This window comes from Medicago truncatula, chromosome 2 (assembly GCF_003473485.1).
Source record: "Medicago truncatula cultivar Jemalong A17 chromosome 2, MtrunA17r5.0-ANR, whole genome shotgun sequence".
NCBI lineage: Eukaryota > Viridiplantae > Streptophyta > Magnoliopsida > Fabales > Fabaceae > Medicago > Medicago truncatula.
The window spans coordinates 21,568,587-21,589,009 of record NC_053043.1 but is presented as its reverse complement, the minus strand read 5'-3'; the positions used below and the strand labels follow the sequence as shown (position 1 = coordinate 21,589,009).

General features: G+C 33.4%; 1 protein-coding gene and 2 long non-coding RNA genes across 4 annotated transcripts; 1 reads left to right on the top strand and 2 right to left on the bottom strand.

Moving 5' to 3' along the window:
- The first annotated feature begins 1,937 nt into the window (after positions 1-1,937).
- LOC120578193 (uncharacterized) lies at positions 1,938-3,350 on the top strand. The gene is made up of 2 exons (XR_005644119.1): positions 1,938-2,102; positions 2,386-3,350. It is a non-coding gene; the product is annotated as an uncharacterized lncRNA (long non-coding RNA).
- Positions 3,351-4,561: 1,211 nt separating this feature from the next.
- Positions 4,562-10,539, bottom strand: LOC11408999 (endoplasmic reticulum oxidoreductin-2). The gene is made up of 10 exons (NM_001420785.1): positions 10,179-10,539; positions 9,163-9,294; positions 8,134-8,386; positions 7,780-7,890; positions 7,432-7,550; positions 7,024-7,128; positions 6,718-6,920; positions 6,183-6,306; positions 5,051-5,235; positions 4,562-4,956 (listed from the first exon to the last, which is right to left on the bottom strand). The coding sequence occupies exons 1-9, from the start codon at positions 10,341-10,343 to the stop codon at positions 5,053-5,055; spliced, it is 1,395 nt and encodes a 464-aa protein (NP_001407714.1). The 5' UTR covers positions 10,344-10,539; the 3' UTR covers positions 4,562-4,956; positions 5,051-5,052.
- A 5,811-nt stretch (positions 10,540-16,350) lies between these two features.
- LOC11409000 (uncharacterized) lies at positions 16,351-20,161 on the bottom strand. Of its 2 annotated transcripts, XR_005644118.1 has the most exons (4): positions 20,126-20,161; positions 17,989-18,962; positions 17,787-17,890; positions 16,351-17,201 (listed from the first exon to the last, which is right to left on the bottom strand). It is a non-coding gene; the product is annotated as an uncharacterized lncRNA (long non-coding RNA). The 2 variants fall into 2 exon arrangements; XR_003008953.2 differs by lacking the exon at positions 20,126-20,161 and having other exon boundaries at positions 17,989-20,071.
- Positions 20,162-20,423: the final 262 nt, after the last annotated feature.

The following is a 20,423-nucleotide window of genomic DNA, read 5'->3' as shown; positions in this document are numbered from 1 at the left end:
GGGACTTTATTAATCTTATAACAAATATAATAAAGAATGCCTTATTTTATTCAATAATAAATGTCATGATGCATATCATAAGTTTAACATAAACTATTGACATCTAGGACTTACACCAACATGTGTAGCCATCAGTTTACAATCCTCTAGCTTGAACTCTTAGGCTTTGTTTGGGAGTTTGAAGGGGAAGGAAATGAAAGGCTTTGAGGGGTGCAAAATATGAGGAAAAATGGAGAAATTTTTCAAATTTTCTAAAAGAGTAGGTTTTTAGAGAATGATAAATTAATGCATATGATTATTTTATTTTTAATTTTAAAAATATTATAACAACATAGATTAAATTTGAAGAATTCTTATTAACCCTCCAAAACCCTCCACAAAACCCTTCTCCAATACAACTTTTTAGTTCCCCCAAATGAGGATGGTTTTGTATTATGAAGAAAAGTTAACCCCCCAAAGCACTCCTTTCCATTTTCCTCTATTTCTTCTACTTGCTCATTCCTTTTTTTCCAAATCTTCCCCTCCATTCCCCTCCAAATTCGCAAACAAAGCCTTAGAGAATTCTTTGCAAAGATCAGCATTAGTACAAGCAAAAATGATATCATCAAGATATATCTGAACAATTAAGATATCTTTCTTTAGAGCGTTTATGAAAAGAGTAATATCAACCTGTCTTTTTTTAACAGTCATTTTCTAAAAGAAAGTTACTCTGTTTATCATACAGTTAGCCTCAATTTTCTCTTTTATATAGTTCGACGGATAAAATGATGTTTGCAACAACAAAATCCTCTAAGTCCACAACTACCAGTGTTATTGTTAGAAAAGATGAAGAAGCTTTCAACATGAAGGATGTTTCGACGAAGATTTGGTTTCGACAGATTTAGTTAAGTTTCAAATAAAGTGTAATTTCCTTTTAAAGAGACAGGTTCAGAAAGCTCAGACACGCGGAAAGCATACTGAAGCTCTCGAAGAGAATGTGATTTCTAGCTAGAAGTTGGTCTTTGCAGTTATTTTTCTCTATTTATATACAGTAAACGGGGGTCATAAATCTCATTTACAAAATTCAAATACTCAAAGTACAAGCATAGAGAGAAAAGAGTCGGAATGTATGTAACTTGATTTGTTGAACTACCTTTAATTCAATACAATTTACATTTCTTTCAGTTTTTGCATTTAAACTTTTAAGTCTTTTACTTGTTTTACATTATTGATTTATGTCGAAAAACAATTATCTTCACCCTAAAAACAGTTTCATTCATCTTGCTCATAAAACAAACTATGAATATGATGAACATTCAAACATTTTCGGGAACAATATTGCGCGACATGCCCTAGAATTTCTAGTTTGATCATACAAGTAACATTTTAAAACTAGTCTTATTGTTTACTAAAAACACCTATAAACACTTGGAGCTTATTTCAAACCATAGGGTGAATTCTTAAGTTTGAAAACATACTTTGATTTATAAACTCAATGTTGGAAAATGATTTATAAAGATCTCACATTTTATTCATACGTCATTTTCGGAAAATATTTTTGAAATAAATCATTGACTATAATTTTTCACTTAAAACGACCGACAATCCTATAAAGCAAGGTTTTGAGTCATTTTTTTATAAAATAAAAAATGCACATTCACTATTACAAATTAGAGTGTTGCATATTTCTTATGTTTTTCTCCATCGTTTAATTATGTATTCTACATTTTGATTATTTTTAATCTACATGTTTATTTTGTGATAACTTGTATTTTTATTCAATTAAATTTTTAAATACTTTAAGGGTAAAGGGCGTCCTTTGGTTCAAATATAATACCACTATTTTGTGATTTGTCTTTTTATATCATGAAAGGTTTAAACATAAAAAATATTTCTTGAAAATAAAAAAGTATATGACCTCCTCATTCAGTGTGTTAAAGGGGAAAACATATTAATAAGTGTGCTAAAAATATTTAATTTGTGTAAAGAAAACTCAAGCTTTATATATTATAAAGTGATCAAATCCTTTTCTATTTGTTACGTGCAAAGGGAGCAATATATGGCTAAACTTATGAAGTTTGTTTATTTTATGATTCTCTTCCTTTCTCTGTATCTTGTTGCAAGTAAGCCATTTCCCCTTACAAGCACTGACTATAAGCCGTCTTTTAAAGTCTCATCTTTACTTATTACCTATATGCACGGACACTCCTTGGATTAGGTGTGTCCCGCTGTCGGACACGTGTCCGACACCGACACTTGTAATTACACTGAATTATGCTATTTTTTTAAAATTATTAGCTGTGTCGGCGTGTCAGTGTCTGTGTCGTGTTCGGTGTCCGTATCCGGGCTTCATAATATTACAAACCTTTTGATTAGTAAAATTTGTAATATTTTTTTTTATCACAGCAACTCATGACTGTCATAATGACTTGGATTGTGGAGACAAAATTAAGTGTGTGCCTCCTCGGATTGCATTATGTATCAATTACAAATGTTATTGTATTCTTGAAAATGATGCGGTAATTCCTTGGAGTACATGACCAAAACAAGTTAAGTAATTCACTACAAGCAAGAAGGATTTCTTAAACTAGCAAAAGATCTAAGATATACGGTTGTTGATAAAATATTACATGATATGTTATTTACTAACTTTGTTGGCACCCATTAATTGAATTTATTTTGTTTTTATTTTTGCATTCCTAATTTAATTGATCATGCAATTATTGATTTTTACTATTAGATTTTGTGAATGGTTTGAAATTTAACAGTAACTGTTAGAAGGCTTCATGGTCAAGATTTTCCAATGCAGATAATATTAAGAATCAGATGTAAAGGGGTAAGCCACGCGCAACGTTCGTGCTGACACAAACCTGCCCTCATCATCCCGAATACACACTCCTATACCTACTTTGTTGAAGAAGCGGAGAAGGAAGCATCCACGTTATACTTAAGTCTTCCTACCGGTGGTGGCTGCCACGTGCACAGCTGTTGACGTGTCTTAGACGTGTTGCTGGTTGCAGCACCAGCTCCTGACCATTGAACACTTCTCATAATGACTTTTAGTCGAAAATCTTTCTTGATGTTCGCCAACATCCATTATTCCAGAACATGGTTGGCACACTCTTAAATCTGAGAGTTAGTCTTTGTAACAAGTTGCCAGATCTTAAATTTCGGTGCTTCCAAATTCTCCATAGGATTGTGGCAAATTATGTAACCTTGGTTTTAGGAAAACGCTGCAATAAGAGAAAAATTGATGTCGTAGCGTTATAACCTTGATGTAAAGTTGCAGTTACATCTTGCAAAAGACCACCATTTCGCCACACTTGAACAACTCTTGGCCATTCAAATAAAATGTGAATTTCGTCCTCGTAGTTGTGATTGCAAACAACACATGTAGTCGAACAATTTATACCTCTATATGTGAGCCTTGCCCATGTTGGCAGACAATTACGACATACTCTCCAAACGAAGTTATTCACTTTTGAAGGGACTTCAAGCTTCCAAATTTCGTTCCATCCACTCGGCTTATGAAGATGGGAGTTATCTACAATAGTATTAACACAAAGTCTATATGAACTCCGCACTAAATATTGCCCATCTTTTTCCGCCTTCCAAATTAATTTATCCTTATACACCGATTGAATTAAAGGGTAATAAGTATGAGGTTCTCTTACCTCTGGATCAAACATCTGTTCCACCACTTCAACATTATAGCCATGATTATTTTGGTCTATGAGACTATCCAGTCCATCGTATTGTTTCCCGTTCCTCCATTGAATAAAACACAATTGTTCGGACAGTTAATCCCATGGTCATGGAATCTTACTCTCGTTGGTACAGTTAATACCATAGTATTAATTTTGTTTTATTGAACGATAAAAAATTTATAGTTGTATCATTACTCATAACAATTTATTATGAAGTGTTAAAAATAGAAAATAGAAACTCTATTAATGTATCTCTATATCAACTAAGGAATAAGAAAAATAAATGCAGATCAAGATTGAAATCAATAAGCTCTACAATCATTCATTAATATTCTCCCAATTGCAAGTGTTAAAAGATAAACACCGCAACCAAAGTTCAATCTACATCTGCATAATGTTCTGGCCCCAGATGGGAAAAAAAGATAGAGAGCACACGATGGAGAGTGTGTTAGAGAGGATCGATATAGAGCAGGGGAGATTGAGTGAGACAAAGGAGAACCAAGATACTGCTTTTTTTTCCTCTTTTTTTTTTTAATTTTGTTTTGGTTGCTTGGTTTTGGCTCTCCCAAATCTCTCAAGAGGAATGACTTTGCTCCGAACTCTCTCCCAAATCGCAGCAAGAACACGAGGTGGTGGAAAGAAGAGGAGAGAGTATCGCATGGCCGTCACCGGTGGTGTTGGATCCCCATGGCTGTTGAAAAACAAAGGGAGAGTGGGAGGAGGGCTTCATATGTGGCGCTTACATGACTTCCTTGGTGAGTCCCGTCAGCGCAAAATTGACGGCAAGGACCAAACATGCAAAGAGCAAAAATGTTGGGGACTAAAATATAATGAATTTAAGTAGGAACTAATGTTGAAAGCTCACATATTTGTAGGGACCTAAAACATATTTAACATATAGGTAAATAACATTACAGATACAATACAGATCAGCCTGTTTAAGCATATTTCCCTTAATTAAACTACATATCTGTGCGCATTGTTACTCAACGTGATTCTTCCCGTTTTCTTTTGGTGAAAAGTACTTTGTACATAACAAAATCTTGTAACAGAATGTTCCACAAAATTAGTGGGATTCTACTCCCAAATAACACATTTTCTATTACTCTCATCTTTGTATTCAAATATTATTTATTATTTATTTTTGTGAACATGTTACATACATTACTTTCACATCCTTGGAAAATTTCAAACCATGATCATGGTTTCTAAGCCTAATCTTTGTAGTAATGTGAGTAAGAGAAAACCCAAGTGTCACACCAACTGCTTCCTGCAGAAATAACATGAAATGCTCAGTTATCTACATCAAACAAGTAAATCAACAATACCCTACAAATACTCAGAAGAGAGAATGTTATCGTCACCTCTAAGTTTGAAGTATACGGGACCATATTTTTCTCAAGGAGCTAATAAGCTTTGTATGGCCAAAAAGATGTCCTTCCGTGATTCTTTCGGCAGTAGGTCCCATTTCATGAACAAATTTGACAGATTCTGACAGTCTATTGAGAAGATTCATCAATGCGATTACTTCATTCCTTTGTAGTTGTAGCTGAAAGACCATCAAATGCAACGTCAATTCAGTTCAGTTGTTCGTAGCAAGCAGTGATAAAAAAAATATTTGAAAACGAAATGTATAGTAAATTTCTCTTACCTACATAAATATGCATTTTTGTTCGAATTACTACTATCATATCCTTATTTTGTGAGGAACTTAGCATAGCGGGTTGGGCCTAAGCCCCATATATGAGCTGAGCATGGGGATAGGCAACGAAATATAGGGGAGAGAAAATGGAAAGGAGAGCATTCGGTATCTTTTTAGTTGGAAACCTTATAATTTAAGCAGAGAAAGAAATGTATCTTCTCTGTCTCCCTTTTGCTCTAGGGTTACAGGAGGTTTCCTTCTGTAATACATCTACTTTTGTAATCAATAATTCAATCTGTAGTTCTCTTCGATTTGGGTTCGTACCATCATACAATTTTGTAAGACTATAGGGTGTTGAAAGTTTAAACATGGAAAGAAAACACAAAACAACTATATATATTGTAAGGGAAATGTTAACTTGTGCCTTTGAGGCATAAGTTAAGAAACCAAATGTAGAAGAATTTACTTGGAAATTGTGCATTTAATGTCTTGAAAGTCTCAAATTATATTTTCATTATAAAACTTATTTTTTATTTCCATTTTAAGTTCCTTAACTTGTGCCCTTAGGGCACAAGTTAAGATGACCCATATTGTAATAATGCAAACAACTGGAAATTTGAAGTACATACTAGCCACAGAAAGATCTACAAACTTCACAATTATATAAGAGATAAAAATCCACTAGATTACAATTTCATATGTCTGGAAGGACAGGTGAATGGAATTAAGAAAATATGTATGTTTCATTTCAGGATTTAAATGGCAGAAATTTAAAGGTCAATGCAGTAGCAAATTGATTTAACGTAGCATATGCATAAAGGAAGCAAAAACAACACTCTATCAAATGTACTTACTGTTTGAACCATGTTTTCTGGACCATCATCAGAGAAGAGAATCTTTAATGCAGTTCCAAGACCAAGAACCTGGAGCTTTCCCCATAGTCGACACTTCTCACATCCTACACAATCCATCAACGCACTGCATACAACAGAAATAATTCCATTGCCGATGGGTCAGACAAATATTAGTGTGTAAATTGAAGCAGTAATACAACAAAGCAGATACAAGGAGTGTTTGTTAATAGTATAAAGATAAATATGTGTTCGGATAAGCAATTAAGAATTCCAGATAAACCAACTTTCAGAAAATGAGAAAAAATCAAATTCTAAAACACGGACAATGGAAGGAAGAACTATACCATAGGACAAAAATTACTTCAGCCAAATCTATTAAAAAAAATAAAAAATTTGCAAACCATAGTACAAATCTGTTAATCTGTGGTCTTTCCTACACATTCATTAGCATCATAAAGCACGTCCACTATGCAAGTCAACAAAGGATGTTATTTAGTTAAAATAGCAGTCTCATCCATTACTTTTTAGTTAATACCTAATGTTTCTGAATTGATGTTGAATTTTTTGTTTTAGCTCAGGTCCACTTTGTCCTTTCCACAACTTAGCTTCATCAAATGGAACTGGACATGCAGCTTGAAGCTTGGGTTTGTAAAGTAGCTGTTTTATCAAGGATTCTGTTTTAAGGTCCTCATTAGGGTTACCCGTGTTGTACTCAGCCTGCTCAAGATAATCTGCAGCCTACAGTGATATGTATATTGCATCAAGATACATTTTACTGAAAATTCTAGAAGAAAGATAATATCAAGATCAATCAATTAAAATCAAGGCAAACTATACTCACTTTGGTTACTGCTCGCAGGACAAAGAGAAAAGTGAAATACAAATTTCTGACACGATCGGGGTATTGAAGGACTCGGTCATACATCAATGTAAGATTTTGGCCCCACTGCAATAATAAAAAGGAAGGAAAGAAGTCAGTATCATCTGAAGTTAAAATGCTTTGCATTAGAGAAACAATTTATAATAATGAAAAATAATTTTAGTGCATAAGAAAAAAGCATTTTACAAGGTCCATTACACCAAAACAAAACTGAATAAATATTATTTTAACATTGAATATCAAAAACGTAACTGAAGACTACCTACATGATTAAATCTGCAATACTGTATTGATTCCACAAAAGCAACAAAAATGTTTCTTTTGAAACAGTACATTAGCTACTTCAGAGAAGAGGAACACAAGATTTACCGTATTGGTAGCTTCGTCAAGTAGGTAATCAGAAGCTATATGTACTGATATGGAGGAGTGAAGACCTGATATCAACTTATACAAAATCTTTTCCTCTTGGCATGATTCTTGCGAAAGATCTACAAAAGACAAACATTACTGGTTATAAAATACACACACCTTACATAATACTCGTGACATCAGTTTCAGTTCCTCTTCTACAATATTGATCCATTTCAAGATATCTTTCACTCAAGATATAAATGATAAGAACAGACTAATATTCACTTCACAATTGACCAATTAGATTAGATATTAGATTGTTGAAAAAGGTGCAACATTTACAGGTCTTTTCTGAAGACGACTTACATTTGGGGCAGTTCTCAGAGTAGACAGCATCCCATATCCTTCTTGCAGATGTACCGGTGTAACCAGTATATCTTTCAGGATTCAATTGAAGGTTCACATATGTCAACTCATCTGTAAATGCAACCATTAAGACAATTATTTTCTATAACAATTTTAAACATTATAAAATGATTTAACTGGATATGTTAACAGTGTAAAAGATGGAAGTTTTTTACACTGCATGTGAATTCCATTGTACTACTAATACCTCTTTAAAAGGTATACTATATAATATTGCAAAGTTACTTGTGATAAACTGCAACTATAAACAGAAAATATTCACATTGGAACTAGTAATCAGACAGAGTAGCACACCATTGTCTGTCTCATCATCATTTGTCCATGGATTGTCTATTTCTGTCCATCCTGTGAAAGCTTTACTATCCAAAGTACGGTCAACAGCTGCCTCAGGTTTTCCTTCTTGACAAACAAGATCATTCAACGAAAGGCGCTTAGGCTTCTTAAATGACTCTGGGAACTCATTTTCTGGGCATTCACATACACTGCAGTCCCGCAACCGGCACATGCCATCATCAGGCCAAAAAGGGCAGTCACACCATAGCTTAGCCTACAAACAATTCAGTAATCAGCATTTCTACATTTAGTGCATTGAGAGCTATTCATTTTTTTAACGGAAAAATTTATAATAACCCAGTCCTTGCACAAGACAAACAGAGACCGGCAAGACAGAAACAACATAGCAAAGGGCACCCATATATAGGCGGAACACCCAAAAGAAAACCCATACACCGTACATCAAAAACAGATCTCCCATCATGCAAGCATAATCCTCAACACCATTCACAGTTCAAACCTTGTAGATCAATTTAATTAATATTCATTGTAATTTTGATTTTCATACTTAACAATGGTAGCAAGTTAAATATTTAAAATCCATAATTCTGGTATAGAATGGTTTGAGCTAAGGCACAAGATTCAGTTGATAATGCAGATGGCAGCACATTGACTCGATTATAATGCTTTTACAACAGATGGAGTTCTTTCTCATTTCTCATTTCTCATATTGTTCATCAAATCAACATTTAAAAACTAATCAATAAACAAGCTGGAACATAGAATTCTATTAAAACTCCTTTTCTAGAAAGGCCTCTCGTATTCCAATTCTAAATTGTGTTGTTGGATGAATCAGATACTACCAATCATTACCAGTCATTAAAGAGGTAAAAAAAATCAATACTACTAAATTCAACATAGAAAATAAAACAAAAATGTTTCTTGTAAACCTAATGTTTTAATCGATCGCAATTAAAACAAGCATCAACAATATCAAAGAGGATGTTTGCAGACACAAAATGTAGACATAAGAAATGAAAACAAGCAAACCTTAAAATACCGAAAGAATGGGGTTTTCACGAGCTCTTGGAGAGATGGGTACAACACTTCCTCATTAAGATTGTCCACAGTTTCATAATCACAACAACAATCCTCCACCATACCACTATACTTCGGTGTACCCTGCAACAGTCACAGAAAAATAAATTCTAGACTATTAATTCAACGAAAATGACAAAATTTCTAGCCACGCATCTCCAGTGTTATCAATTGCGGATCACAAAAAATTGTATTTTGTTCAAATTCCATTACGCAGTTGTGTTATAGCTGCTATCTGACAACATGTACAAAATCACATAACATAAGCAGTTTGTTATAATCTGACTACACTATAGAGCCTATTTGACAACACTGCAAAACACAGAAAACAATTTATGCAAAACACCTCCCTGGATTTCTACCGTAGACAAACACATTACTTTCATAAACCATTTGGATCAGCTTATAGCATAAGTGCTTATGTACAAGCTACCTCTATAATAAAAGACGAAAATAACATTGTTTTCATCTAAACCTATGAAGCACGGACACTTCTTGGATTAGCCGTGTCCGGCACCGGACACGTACACATATAATTACACTGAATTATGTGATTTTCTCAAATTATTAGCGGTGTCGGCGTGTCCGTGTCCGTGTCGTGTCATGTGTCTGTGTCCGTATCCGTGCTTCATTGATCTAAACAATAAGCTATTTTCATTAGCTATTTTGGAGAACTTATGAAAATAAGTTGTTTTCATATATTCTCTCAGTCTCACAAATGTTTATGTCAGTGGATAAACTGAAATAAGTCAATCCAAATGCTTATTTGACAACACTGCATGGGGCAGAAAATAATTCAAACAGAATCCAAAGCAAGAATTGAAATAAATCATCAAAATCAAGATTAAAAAAACACAATTTACATGAATCACACAATGCATTAAGATTCAAGATTTCACAATTCAGCAAAACACAAAAACATGCATGCATGGATCTGAAAAAAGATTGAAGTGAGAAATTGAATATACCATAGCACACTGACACGCTTTTCCAATGACACCAAAAAGAGAAATTTTTGAAGAAGTTCTTGAAGAAATGGAAATTGCAACAATGGCAGCAATAAGAGGAATAACAACCCAAACCCATTTCCCTCCAAAACCCTTCTCTTTCTTCTTCAACTCTGAATTCACCATCACGCTTCTTCTTTTTCTTCTTTTTCGCTATAAGAGAAACGAGTCAACACGCTGAATCGCGAGTCAACGCGTTTTATTCTCCGGTGCAGAATCGTCGGAGAAGAAGATCGGTGAAACGGGTCGGGCTTCGTGACCCGTTTATTATAAGAAACTAACAACGGTGCAAATAGTAATAAGAAGTAGCGAAACACGCGTCGTTTTGTTCGAAAATATTTTGTATATGGAAGAAGCAGTTGTATGAATAATAACGAATGAGAAATAAATAAATGGAAAAAATATAGTTGAGTTGATGAAGGAAAATAAAAATTATGGGCGTTGTTGATGGTTTTATTTTTACCCTTTTGAGCAAGAATATTCTACAAAATCTTAGTCATATGTTTCTTGTCCAAAAAGAAAGAGGTTTTTTTATCCTTACAAAACTACCTTTTTTTTCTTTATATTATTAATTTTATTCTTTATCACTTTAGAGATCACCGTCCTACAAATATACAATTTTGCCACCAACTTTATCGATGATCAAAATAGGATTAAGTCATCGTGAGTTTAGATCAGTTGGTAAGGATAATATATAATAATATAAATAAGATCTAAAGTTTGAACCTCGGACACCACAAACTAAACGGAATTCAGGTTTTTTTAAACTAGACTTTGAGTGTGAATATTTTGCATGAAAAACGTGGTTGGAATGAGACATATATTAAAAGTTAATCGTATTTTTTTATTAAAAGTTGTTAATCATATTTTTTTAACAAAGATTATACATTAGTAAGATTGAACCTAATTTACCCAACATCACTTAAATCTGATTGTGAGAGATTTTTTTAATTTAATTAGAGGTTTTGAATCGAACTCAATTATATGTTATGAGGAGTTTTGTCATATATTGTATGTATAGTCTTACTCGAGTTAAAAGATAAGTATTTTTACATTTACACGTAAAAGATATCTGATTAAAATAGATTCCTACGCATTTTGAAATACAATATTATTAAAAAATTATCTCAAGACTAAGAGTAATATTCAAGAGACTTTTTTCAAAAAATAAAATAAAATTAAGAGAGTTTACGTTAGTGAAAAATAATCCAGAGATTTTAGATTAACTAGTAGATTGATAAAAAAAAAAAAAAAAAAACCATTTCATAATTGAGTCAAAAAATTTAAAAGCTTCCCAAATCGGACACAATTCATATTGACCAAGTAAATTACACTACTTTATCATACTTATCTCATAAAGCATGCAATAATAATGAATTCAGGCATAATTTTAAAACTAGGTTCGGTCATCGACTCAGAAGGGATATTGAGACATTGGATCATTGGTCGAACCACTGAAGGTTTATATTTATTTGATGTTGTGTTGGTTTCAAACATTTCAGATAAATGGGTTTGTCTTCCAGACATTGCTAATGGATATGTTGTGCGAGGCGCCTATGACTTGTTACTTAGTTGTGATACTTCTCAGGTGGACACGTCTCTCGAATTGGTGTGGTATAAACAGGTTCCGCTGAAGGTCTCGATATTTGCCTGTAGACTCATTAGAGACCGCTTACCAACAAAAGCTAACCCGGCTATGCGCGGTGCTATTGCAGCATCAGACATTGTGTGTGTGTCAGGATGCGGCCACGTGGAGACAACACAACATCTTTTTCTTTCGTGCACAGTGAGTGCGGCATTATGACAGCAGGCCCGTGAGTGGATTGGATTCGATGGGGTGGATTCTAATAATATTTCCGATCATTTGGTGCAGTTTATGCATATGACAGGTGGCGGTAAAGCTATACGCTCTTTAATGCAACTTATTTGGTTATTGTGTTCGTGGTTTGTGTGGAATGAGCGTAACAACTGGTTGTTTAATAATATTGTAACACCTATTTCTCGTCTGTTAGATAAGATCAAATTGTTATCTCTAGGGTGGCTGAAGGCTAAAAATGCCGTGTTTGTGTTTGGCACCCAGATGTGGTGGTCTAGCCCTTTAGCTTGTCTGGGATAGGCTAATTGTTTTGGTTTGTGTTTTCTGTTTTTGTGTACATACATTGTATTTTTGTAGTAGTTTCTAGGCACACCTTGTGCTTCGGAACTGCTTTTTGGTTGGTTTTATAATTTCATTTTAGCTTCTCCAAAAAAAAAAAATACATGTTTCTTTTTTTTTTTTCTAAGAAAGACAAAATACAAGTTATTAAAAAAAATGGCAAAATACAAATTATGCAAAAAAAAAAACAAAATACAAGTTCGAATGTGAATGGAAATGGTGTAGTTTTAGTATATGGTATTTTGAAATAAGATATAATCAATATTAATCAACAATTTATCGCAACAAATAGAAGTGGTGTAGTGGTTCTTAGTACCTTTGTGACTTTCAGGTATGCTCTATTTAGTCAATGCTCTATTTATTTAGCTTACAAATGGCATGGCATGTGGCAAAATAGTAATCAAGGTTTGAGATTAAAAATTAACAAAATAAGTACACCATACACAATCCTTTTTCCTTCCTTCTTCCTCTTCCCACCTTCCTCATGCGGCCACCAATTTCATTTAAGAGTTTCCAATTCTGAAATTCCAAAAGATAAAACAGAAGGGTAGTGCAGGGCGGCGTCCGGTGGCAGTGGAAGGAAAAGAGACCGTGAATTGCAAAGGGGTGATGCTGGATTCTTTTATAATTAAAACACCCTTAAATTTCAACTTTTAATCTCAACCAGGGGCGAATTCCTAGTATAGCCAAGGGGTAGCAATGGCTACCCCAAAAAAAAAATTATTGAATGAGTAGTAGGTATATTATTATATTTGGCTACCCCTAATAATATATATTTGGCTACCCCATGTTCGACTTTAGTTTAAATAATTTTGTCTGATTTTGATTACTTTTCAGTTGAACTTTGAATTACTTGATCATGTTTCGCAGAAATTGAAGAATCTATCCCTAATAATATCATTTTTTATTAAACAAAGAAAATATTACAATAGCAACAAATTTTAATCTGTAACTATTAGTTCCAATCATATATCATATAGTCCCAACATCCATCCTATTAGTATTGTTATATTAAAATTATAATATTATTAATTTATTAGTAAACATATTGGACAAATGAAAGGAAACAATGCTTTATTTACATTGAAAAAGACATTGCAAGTCACTTAAATTCATAAGCAGTTATAGATGAATTTGAGTCTTTGAAGGATCGCCAAGTTCGACTTTCGTAAATAGCTACTATCAATTTTAATTTCTTCCATTGTCGATTTTTACGTGCAATCATTTGTTCTGTTGTTGCTTTTTTTTTTTTTTTTTTGTAAAATCCGTTGCTTTTGCATTTTTGGTATAATTCCTTCTTATTGCTTTAAGTGTATTTTATGAAGTACATTTTATATAAGTACTATTTATTGTGAATTGTTTTTGTTTATGGTTAAATTCATTGTTAATGTTTTTAAAAAAAATTATATGTGGCCACCTCATAAAAATATTGCTAGCTTCGCCGCTGATCTCAACCCTTGATTATTATTTTGCCACATGTCATGCATTTGTAGGCTAAATGGAGTAAATGGAGCATTGGCTAAATGGAGCATACTTGAACTCAATAATAATAACCATTAAACTACACTACTTTACGATATTTATCTCATAAAGCATACAATAATAATAACCATTTTATTGTTTTGTTTTTTACATAAACAAAACGATATTTATTCATTCAAATTGATAGAATACATTAGAATCAACATCGCTAAAAACGTAAAGGGTAAATCTATGAACAAAAACTCATATGACCCAAGTTAATAGCATACAACGACAAATTTCTACAAACAATATGATAAAATATAAATCACCAGAATACTTATGCTTCCGGATCTCATAATTTTTACAAAGAAAACATAAAAGCACACTAAAAAATGAATTAAAATTAAAAAAAGAAGAAGAGTAATTTAAAGATTTACCAACAATGGATTGATCCAAGTGATAAGAGATTTGGATTCTTAAGCATGTGATCAGAGATTCGATTTTCGACTCATAAATATGAAAAAAATCTGATTGAAAGAGAAGAAACTACATAGTATACTCCACAGATTTTTGACGGAGATTAATCATTGTTAAACGTCAGTAAAAACTTCGTACTAGTAAATATCATAGTAACCCAAAAAAATTGACCACATTTCCTTCAAAACTTGTTGTCGGAGATTAATTCAAAATAAAATTATTAATGCAATTCAAAACTTTTTTTCTTTGACAAATAATCCAATTCAAAACTTAAAAACTAAGGAAAAAAAGAATGTGCAAGGAAACAAAGTCAATTTTGGACACCCTTATATTTATTGAGAAAAAGGTTGGCCAAATTTGATGGACTTTCGTATCCGCGTTATTGGTTACTATTGAGCCAAGCCATCGACATAATTAAATACGGTTGATGTATAGTCGTTAGAAGTTAGTTGATATTTGGTGTTCTTAGTAAATTCGAAATGTTTTGATTTGATGGATTTAATTTGAGAAATGATATTTTAAGAACCATTTTTTTACAACTTTAGTGATAACTTTCTTTCTCATATTCATATTATCTTTTTACTTTCTCTCTATTGCTTTGATTTTTGTGCCACTACCTCACCTTATTTCATTTGTAAAATTTTGGTTGTCATAAAAGTTGTCACATATATGGATGTTCAAATAACACAACTCTTTAATTTTTATTTTTTTTGAACAATCATTAATTTTGTATGTACTAATAATATAAAATACTTTTAGATAGAATTTAATTAGTAAATCTTGTCACTATACAATCATTTTACACATAATCTTTCAAAAAAAAAAAAATCATTTTACACATAAATACAATGGTGTTGTCACATCATAACACTTATAAATTTTTAAATTGTTTTATTACTTTACACACACTACAAGAAATAATGAAGTTAGTGTTGTATATTTGAGATATTTCAAAAGTTATTCATTTTTTATTTATTATAAAAATGGTTTAACTAATTTTATTAAGAAAATTAGCCTTGTTGACTTATTCCTAAGAAGTTGATTTGGCAGAATATCAGGTTGCCATGATTTGTGGAACTTCCTTTTCAATTACTTTGCATTGGTTTTACTTGGTCTTGACATCACTATAACGTGCACAATAAATTAGTTTTACTAGTATCCCTATTTTTATGCCAAGAAGTGGCAGTGCCGAGTATGTGTACATCCCACGTTTTATTATGCTCAGCAGTTTGTTATTGGAAATGGCCTATATAAATTGTTTGGAGGAGCACATATTAAAACACAGGAAAAAACACAACTCACGTAAACAACAAAACATATCCCTTTCACACTTCCATCTTTCTTTCTGGTTACACTACCTGTCTCATATCTCTTGTCAGTTCTGAATCCTCGGTTTGCCGGGAAGGGTCTGTTATATCTTGGAAGGGTTAGCGTTTTACACGCGGAAAATCCTTGAGGACAGTGCGTCCAGCACGTCTCAGATCTTTCTTATTGATCTTGTTTTGCAGGTCTTCGTAGCATTTTATACAACAGTTAGCTAGGAAACATTTCCTAGGAATAGAAGCCAAATTCCTAGGTATGCAGGCTTTCCTAGAAAGTTTTCGAAGAAACACTTCCTAGGTATATTTAAAGTTGTGCCTAGGAAATTTTCGAGGATTTTTCGAGGAAGTTGTTAGCTAGGAAAACACCTAGGAAAATTTCCTAGGAAACGTTCCTGCAAAAAACCTGCCACCACTGTCATTGTTCAGTCGATGTGACAATTAAAAATAAAAAACAAAATTTAAAATATTTTGAAACAATTAAAAATAAAATTCAAAATTCAAAATATTGCGCCAAAAATTTAAAAGTTTTGCCAATTTTTTTTTTATTTGAAACAAAAATTTTTGAAAAATTTAGGATATTTAATTTTTGTTTCCTAGGAAATATTCCTCGGAAAACTACTAAAAAATAAAAAAAAACCCAAAAAATATACAAATTTTCCCCTAAAATTATGTTAATTAAATAATAATTTTAAATATTATTTTACATTTCAAATATCCAAATAAACGGAAAATATATTCATCGACGAGAGGGTGTAAGACACACCCGCAACTCGCGGAAGAAAGTACAAAAAGGACCGTATATAAGCTGTACACCAAAACCCCAAAAACAAGACCCAATAATGATGCGAGGAATATACACAAAGGGCTACAATAGCATATCCCTGCATCAAAATCGAACACAGATCCACCAGCCAAAACAAAACCTAATAACTGCTACTGCAGCATCAACAACAGCCAAAACAGAAGAACATAGCTGCTGCAATATCAAACTGCAGCATTCACATAGTCCACAAAACTAGCCTAAAACTATCTAAAGCATCATATTTAAATAAAGTAGTCAAAATATTCTTCTCATCTGAAGCATCATATTTAATTGGTGTCATCACTTTCATCCTCCTCAATGTTGGGATTGTTTGACTCATCTGAACCATTTTCTTCAACACCAAGTCGCCTTTATGTGCTTGCGATCAATTCCTCAAACCGTCGATCAACGCTTTCTTGAAATGCTCTATATTGCTCAGCGTCCCGTTCCATCTTGTCCCGCAACTCTTGCTCCATTAGCTTACGAGCCTGCAACTCCTGTGTCAAATGTTTTATCTGGGCAATCACATGAGGAGGCAACGTTTCCAGGTTACTTGAAGACCCTTCTCCAAATGAAGACTCATTGATTACAGATCCATGCTCCATGAGGGGAGCATACCGACCAAGACCATACCACTTATGCTTTGTCCCGGGTCCTGATACCTTCCTCCAAAGTTCCAGCTTGATCGCATCAGGCAATTCTTCATAGGTCGAATATTCTCGTGACTCTTCCAAGAATAGTCGTACCTCCTCCCGAAAAGCTACCTGTATACATAAATAATAAACGGAAATTGCTTAATAACTCTTAACTGCAAAACCAAACAACACAAACACTCCAAACCAGAACAGCCACAATACACAACAGTACTAGAATTCCAAATCAAAAAATAACGCCATATTGATGAGAGATACAAAGAATGGTAAAATTGCTTCCTATTTAGATTATCTCTCTTTTTTTTTGTCAAGAGAACATATCCTTTTTAATCAAAAGAAATGAGACTAAATTAAATAAAAAATTCAACACAATGATAACTTGATGCTCTGCAGAGCTTAAATATTCAACACAAAGCTTAAAAAGAAAATCCAGCAAAGTAGTATCATTAAAAGTAGGTAGTGACAGTCGACGTTAATGACGACAACGACATCTGTTACAGTAACGACTATGAAGAAAACTGCACCAATAACTACAGAGACACTAACAGCGACATATATAGGTTATTTGGAATTAAGATGTTTGTGGCAGTACCCACAATGTGATGCAGTGCAAAAGAAACTTGCCATGTTTTCATATATAGTAACAAACAATGCAGAATTTAATGTATTGCATATAGTATCAAAGTATAAATTCACCTGTGTATTATAGGAGCGATCATCAACGTAGACATCTGTACCATGTATAATATGGTTTTCTCGATGAAGCTCGTCTACTAGGGATCTCTTCCAAGATCTTTTGCCTAATTTATCACAAAAAGTTAATTAATTACATAACCTGAATAATTGAATAATTAAATATATACGTATAAAAACATGTACAAAGTTAATATATTTTTACCATATGTCTCGCGTGGGTTGCACTAGTAACAGAACCTTGTGTGTGGCGAGCTTGTCTAGAACTTGCTCTATTCCTTTTATTAGCCGTGGAGCGCTTTTTATATCTATCATTTGCAGCCCAATAGGACAACAAGGCACGCCAATGGTCTTCGGCCATCCAATGAGGGCGATAAGAACGGTCTTCAGCAATATTCTTCCGTTCTCGTCTTTGTTGTGCTGCTTCCCTTTCTTGTTGTTGGCTTTGATGTTCTTGCTCACAGTGTTGTTGTTGCTCTTGTTCTTGTTCTTGTTGCACCTCAGGTACTGGTATAAATATTCCATTAATACTAAGAAATTCTAAAAAACGGACATCTGGTAAAAGATCTGATGATAATGTAGGAGGTCTTGCAGAGAAATGAGTATTATTATATCCTGGTGAGTGTGTATGTAGTGGAGGAGTAACACTAGACACAGTTCCTCAAGGGAATGAAACTCCATTTATACTAGGAGATGGAGTAGGAGGCCTTGCAGAGATGGGGGTGGTAGTATGTCTTAGTGAGTGTGTGTAGAGTGGAGGATTAACACCTGACATGGTAACTCCATGTATACTAGGAGATGGAGCAGGAGACCTTGCAGAGATTGGAGTGGTATGTCTTGGTGAGTGTGTATAGAGTGGAGGATTAACACCAGACATAGTAACTCGAGTGAAAGAAACTCCAGTTATACTAGGAGAAACTCCAGGTATAGTAGGAGATGGAGTAGTATCACGATGGGCAGGTGGACATGTCGTGGAATGAGCAGTGTCTGGAGGTGGATATGTCGGCGAAGGAGATCTGTGTGGAGGTCGACCATCACTACTAGGCTCACGAATAACAATGCCCTCTGACCTTCTTGCCCAAATTGGCTCCACTTCCTCTGCAATTGTATACTTTGAATTTTTTTTAATAGGCTCTGATGAAGCAACCTTCTTGCCCTTATCTTCTTTCCTAGATATAGCTGTCATAATACAATGAAGGAGTTTACAGTATCAATTATGGACTAAAATATTTTCAAGTCATCAATCATTTTCTCATGAATTCAAAAGCATCATTACTCTAATTTAAGAATTCCAACACATTTCAACAAACATGATTTTAACATTAATCATTCATCCAATAGGTAAAATATCAATTCAATCAACAACTACCTCCCCTGCCAAAAGAAATGAAAAACAGATACTGGCTAAAATCTATATAAATTCCTACATTAAAGTAACAAGACACTTAATTTGGTTCTCCAAAAATATACATGCCTCAAATTTCTTCTCCACTTAACAGTGATATCAAAATAGTCCTTCAATGATTAGTATTATTAATAACGCTGCCAGTTTCATCCTTCCAACACTAATTTGTGTTAAACACAGAAACTGTTTTGGAAGGGAAAAATAAGTGTTTCTCTTATTCAATGAAAACTGAAAAAGGCCAAGTTTATAGACTTAGGACTACAACTAACTGGCTACAAAATAGGAACTAAGTAACACACTAACAGCACAGCCTAAGCACATCCTAAACGTGTGCAAGAGGATAGGAACAAACAAAAAAAAAAATCAGAAACATAAATAAGATAAAACAATGACTCATTCAACAATAGAGTGACTCGTTCAACAATTTAATCCTATTTTAATGATAAATTTTATAGCAATTTATGTCATTAATGTCAAACAAACAGTGGACATAGCATAAAACTCATTTAGCAAATCAATTATTAATCTCATTTAGCATTGAACTTACCAAGTTTTTTGGGTAAAGAATAATAATTATTTTCATGAAGATCTCAGTTGCTAAGTTCTACACATCTAGAAGCATATTAGTCCTATTAATCTCAAACAAACAGTGGACATATCATAAAACTCATTTAGCAAATCCCCAAATAAAACAAAATAAAACAAAGGCTTTGCTTGAGATTCATTACAATAAAACAAAGGATTGAGATAAAGGCTTTGCTTGAGATTCATTTATGGTACGTATAACCAGATTCATTACAATAAAACAAAATAAAAATAAAATCCCCAAATATTAATAAATGAAAAATTAACCCATTACCCAAAAAGAATTTAACCCTAAATAATAAGTACATAATAGGTATCAGTAAACTAAAGGATTGAGCAAGATTGAACTCACCGATTGACTCAGCAAAGGCTTTTCTTCAGAACGAGAACGATAGAATGAGAAAACGAGCAAAGACTTTGAACGAAATTACCAAAATGAGATGAACAATTAACCCTTCCGATCCTTTGAACAGCAAAGGATTGAAAAACCCATATGCATGTCTTTCTAGTTTTCCTTTTCTGTGTTTTTCTTCCTGAGTTTGTGTGTAAACCCCAAATGCGTGGGATAGCACTTCTGTATCATAATGGTATATACCATTGTCCAATTAGAATGTGTCACGTGGCACATCCTGTAACGCCCTAGTTATTTA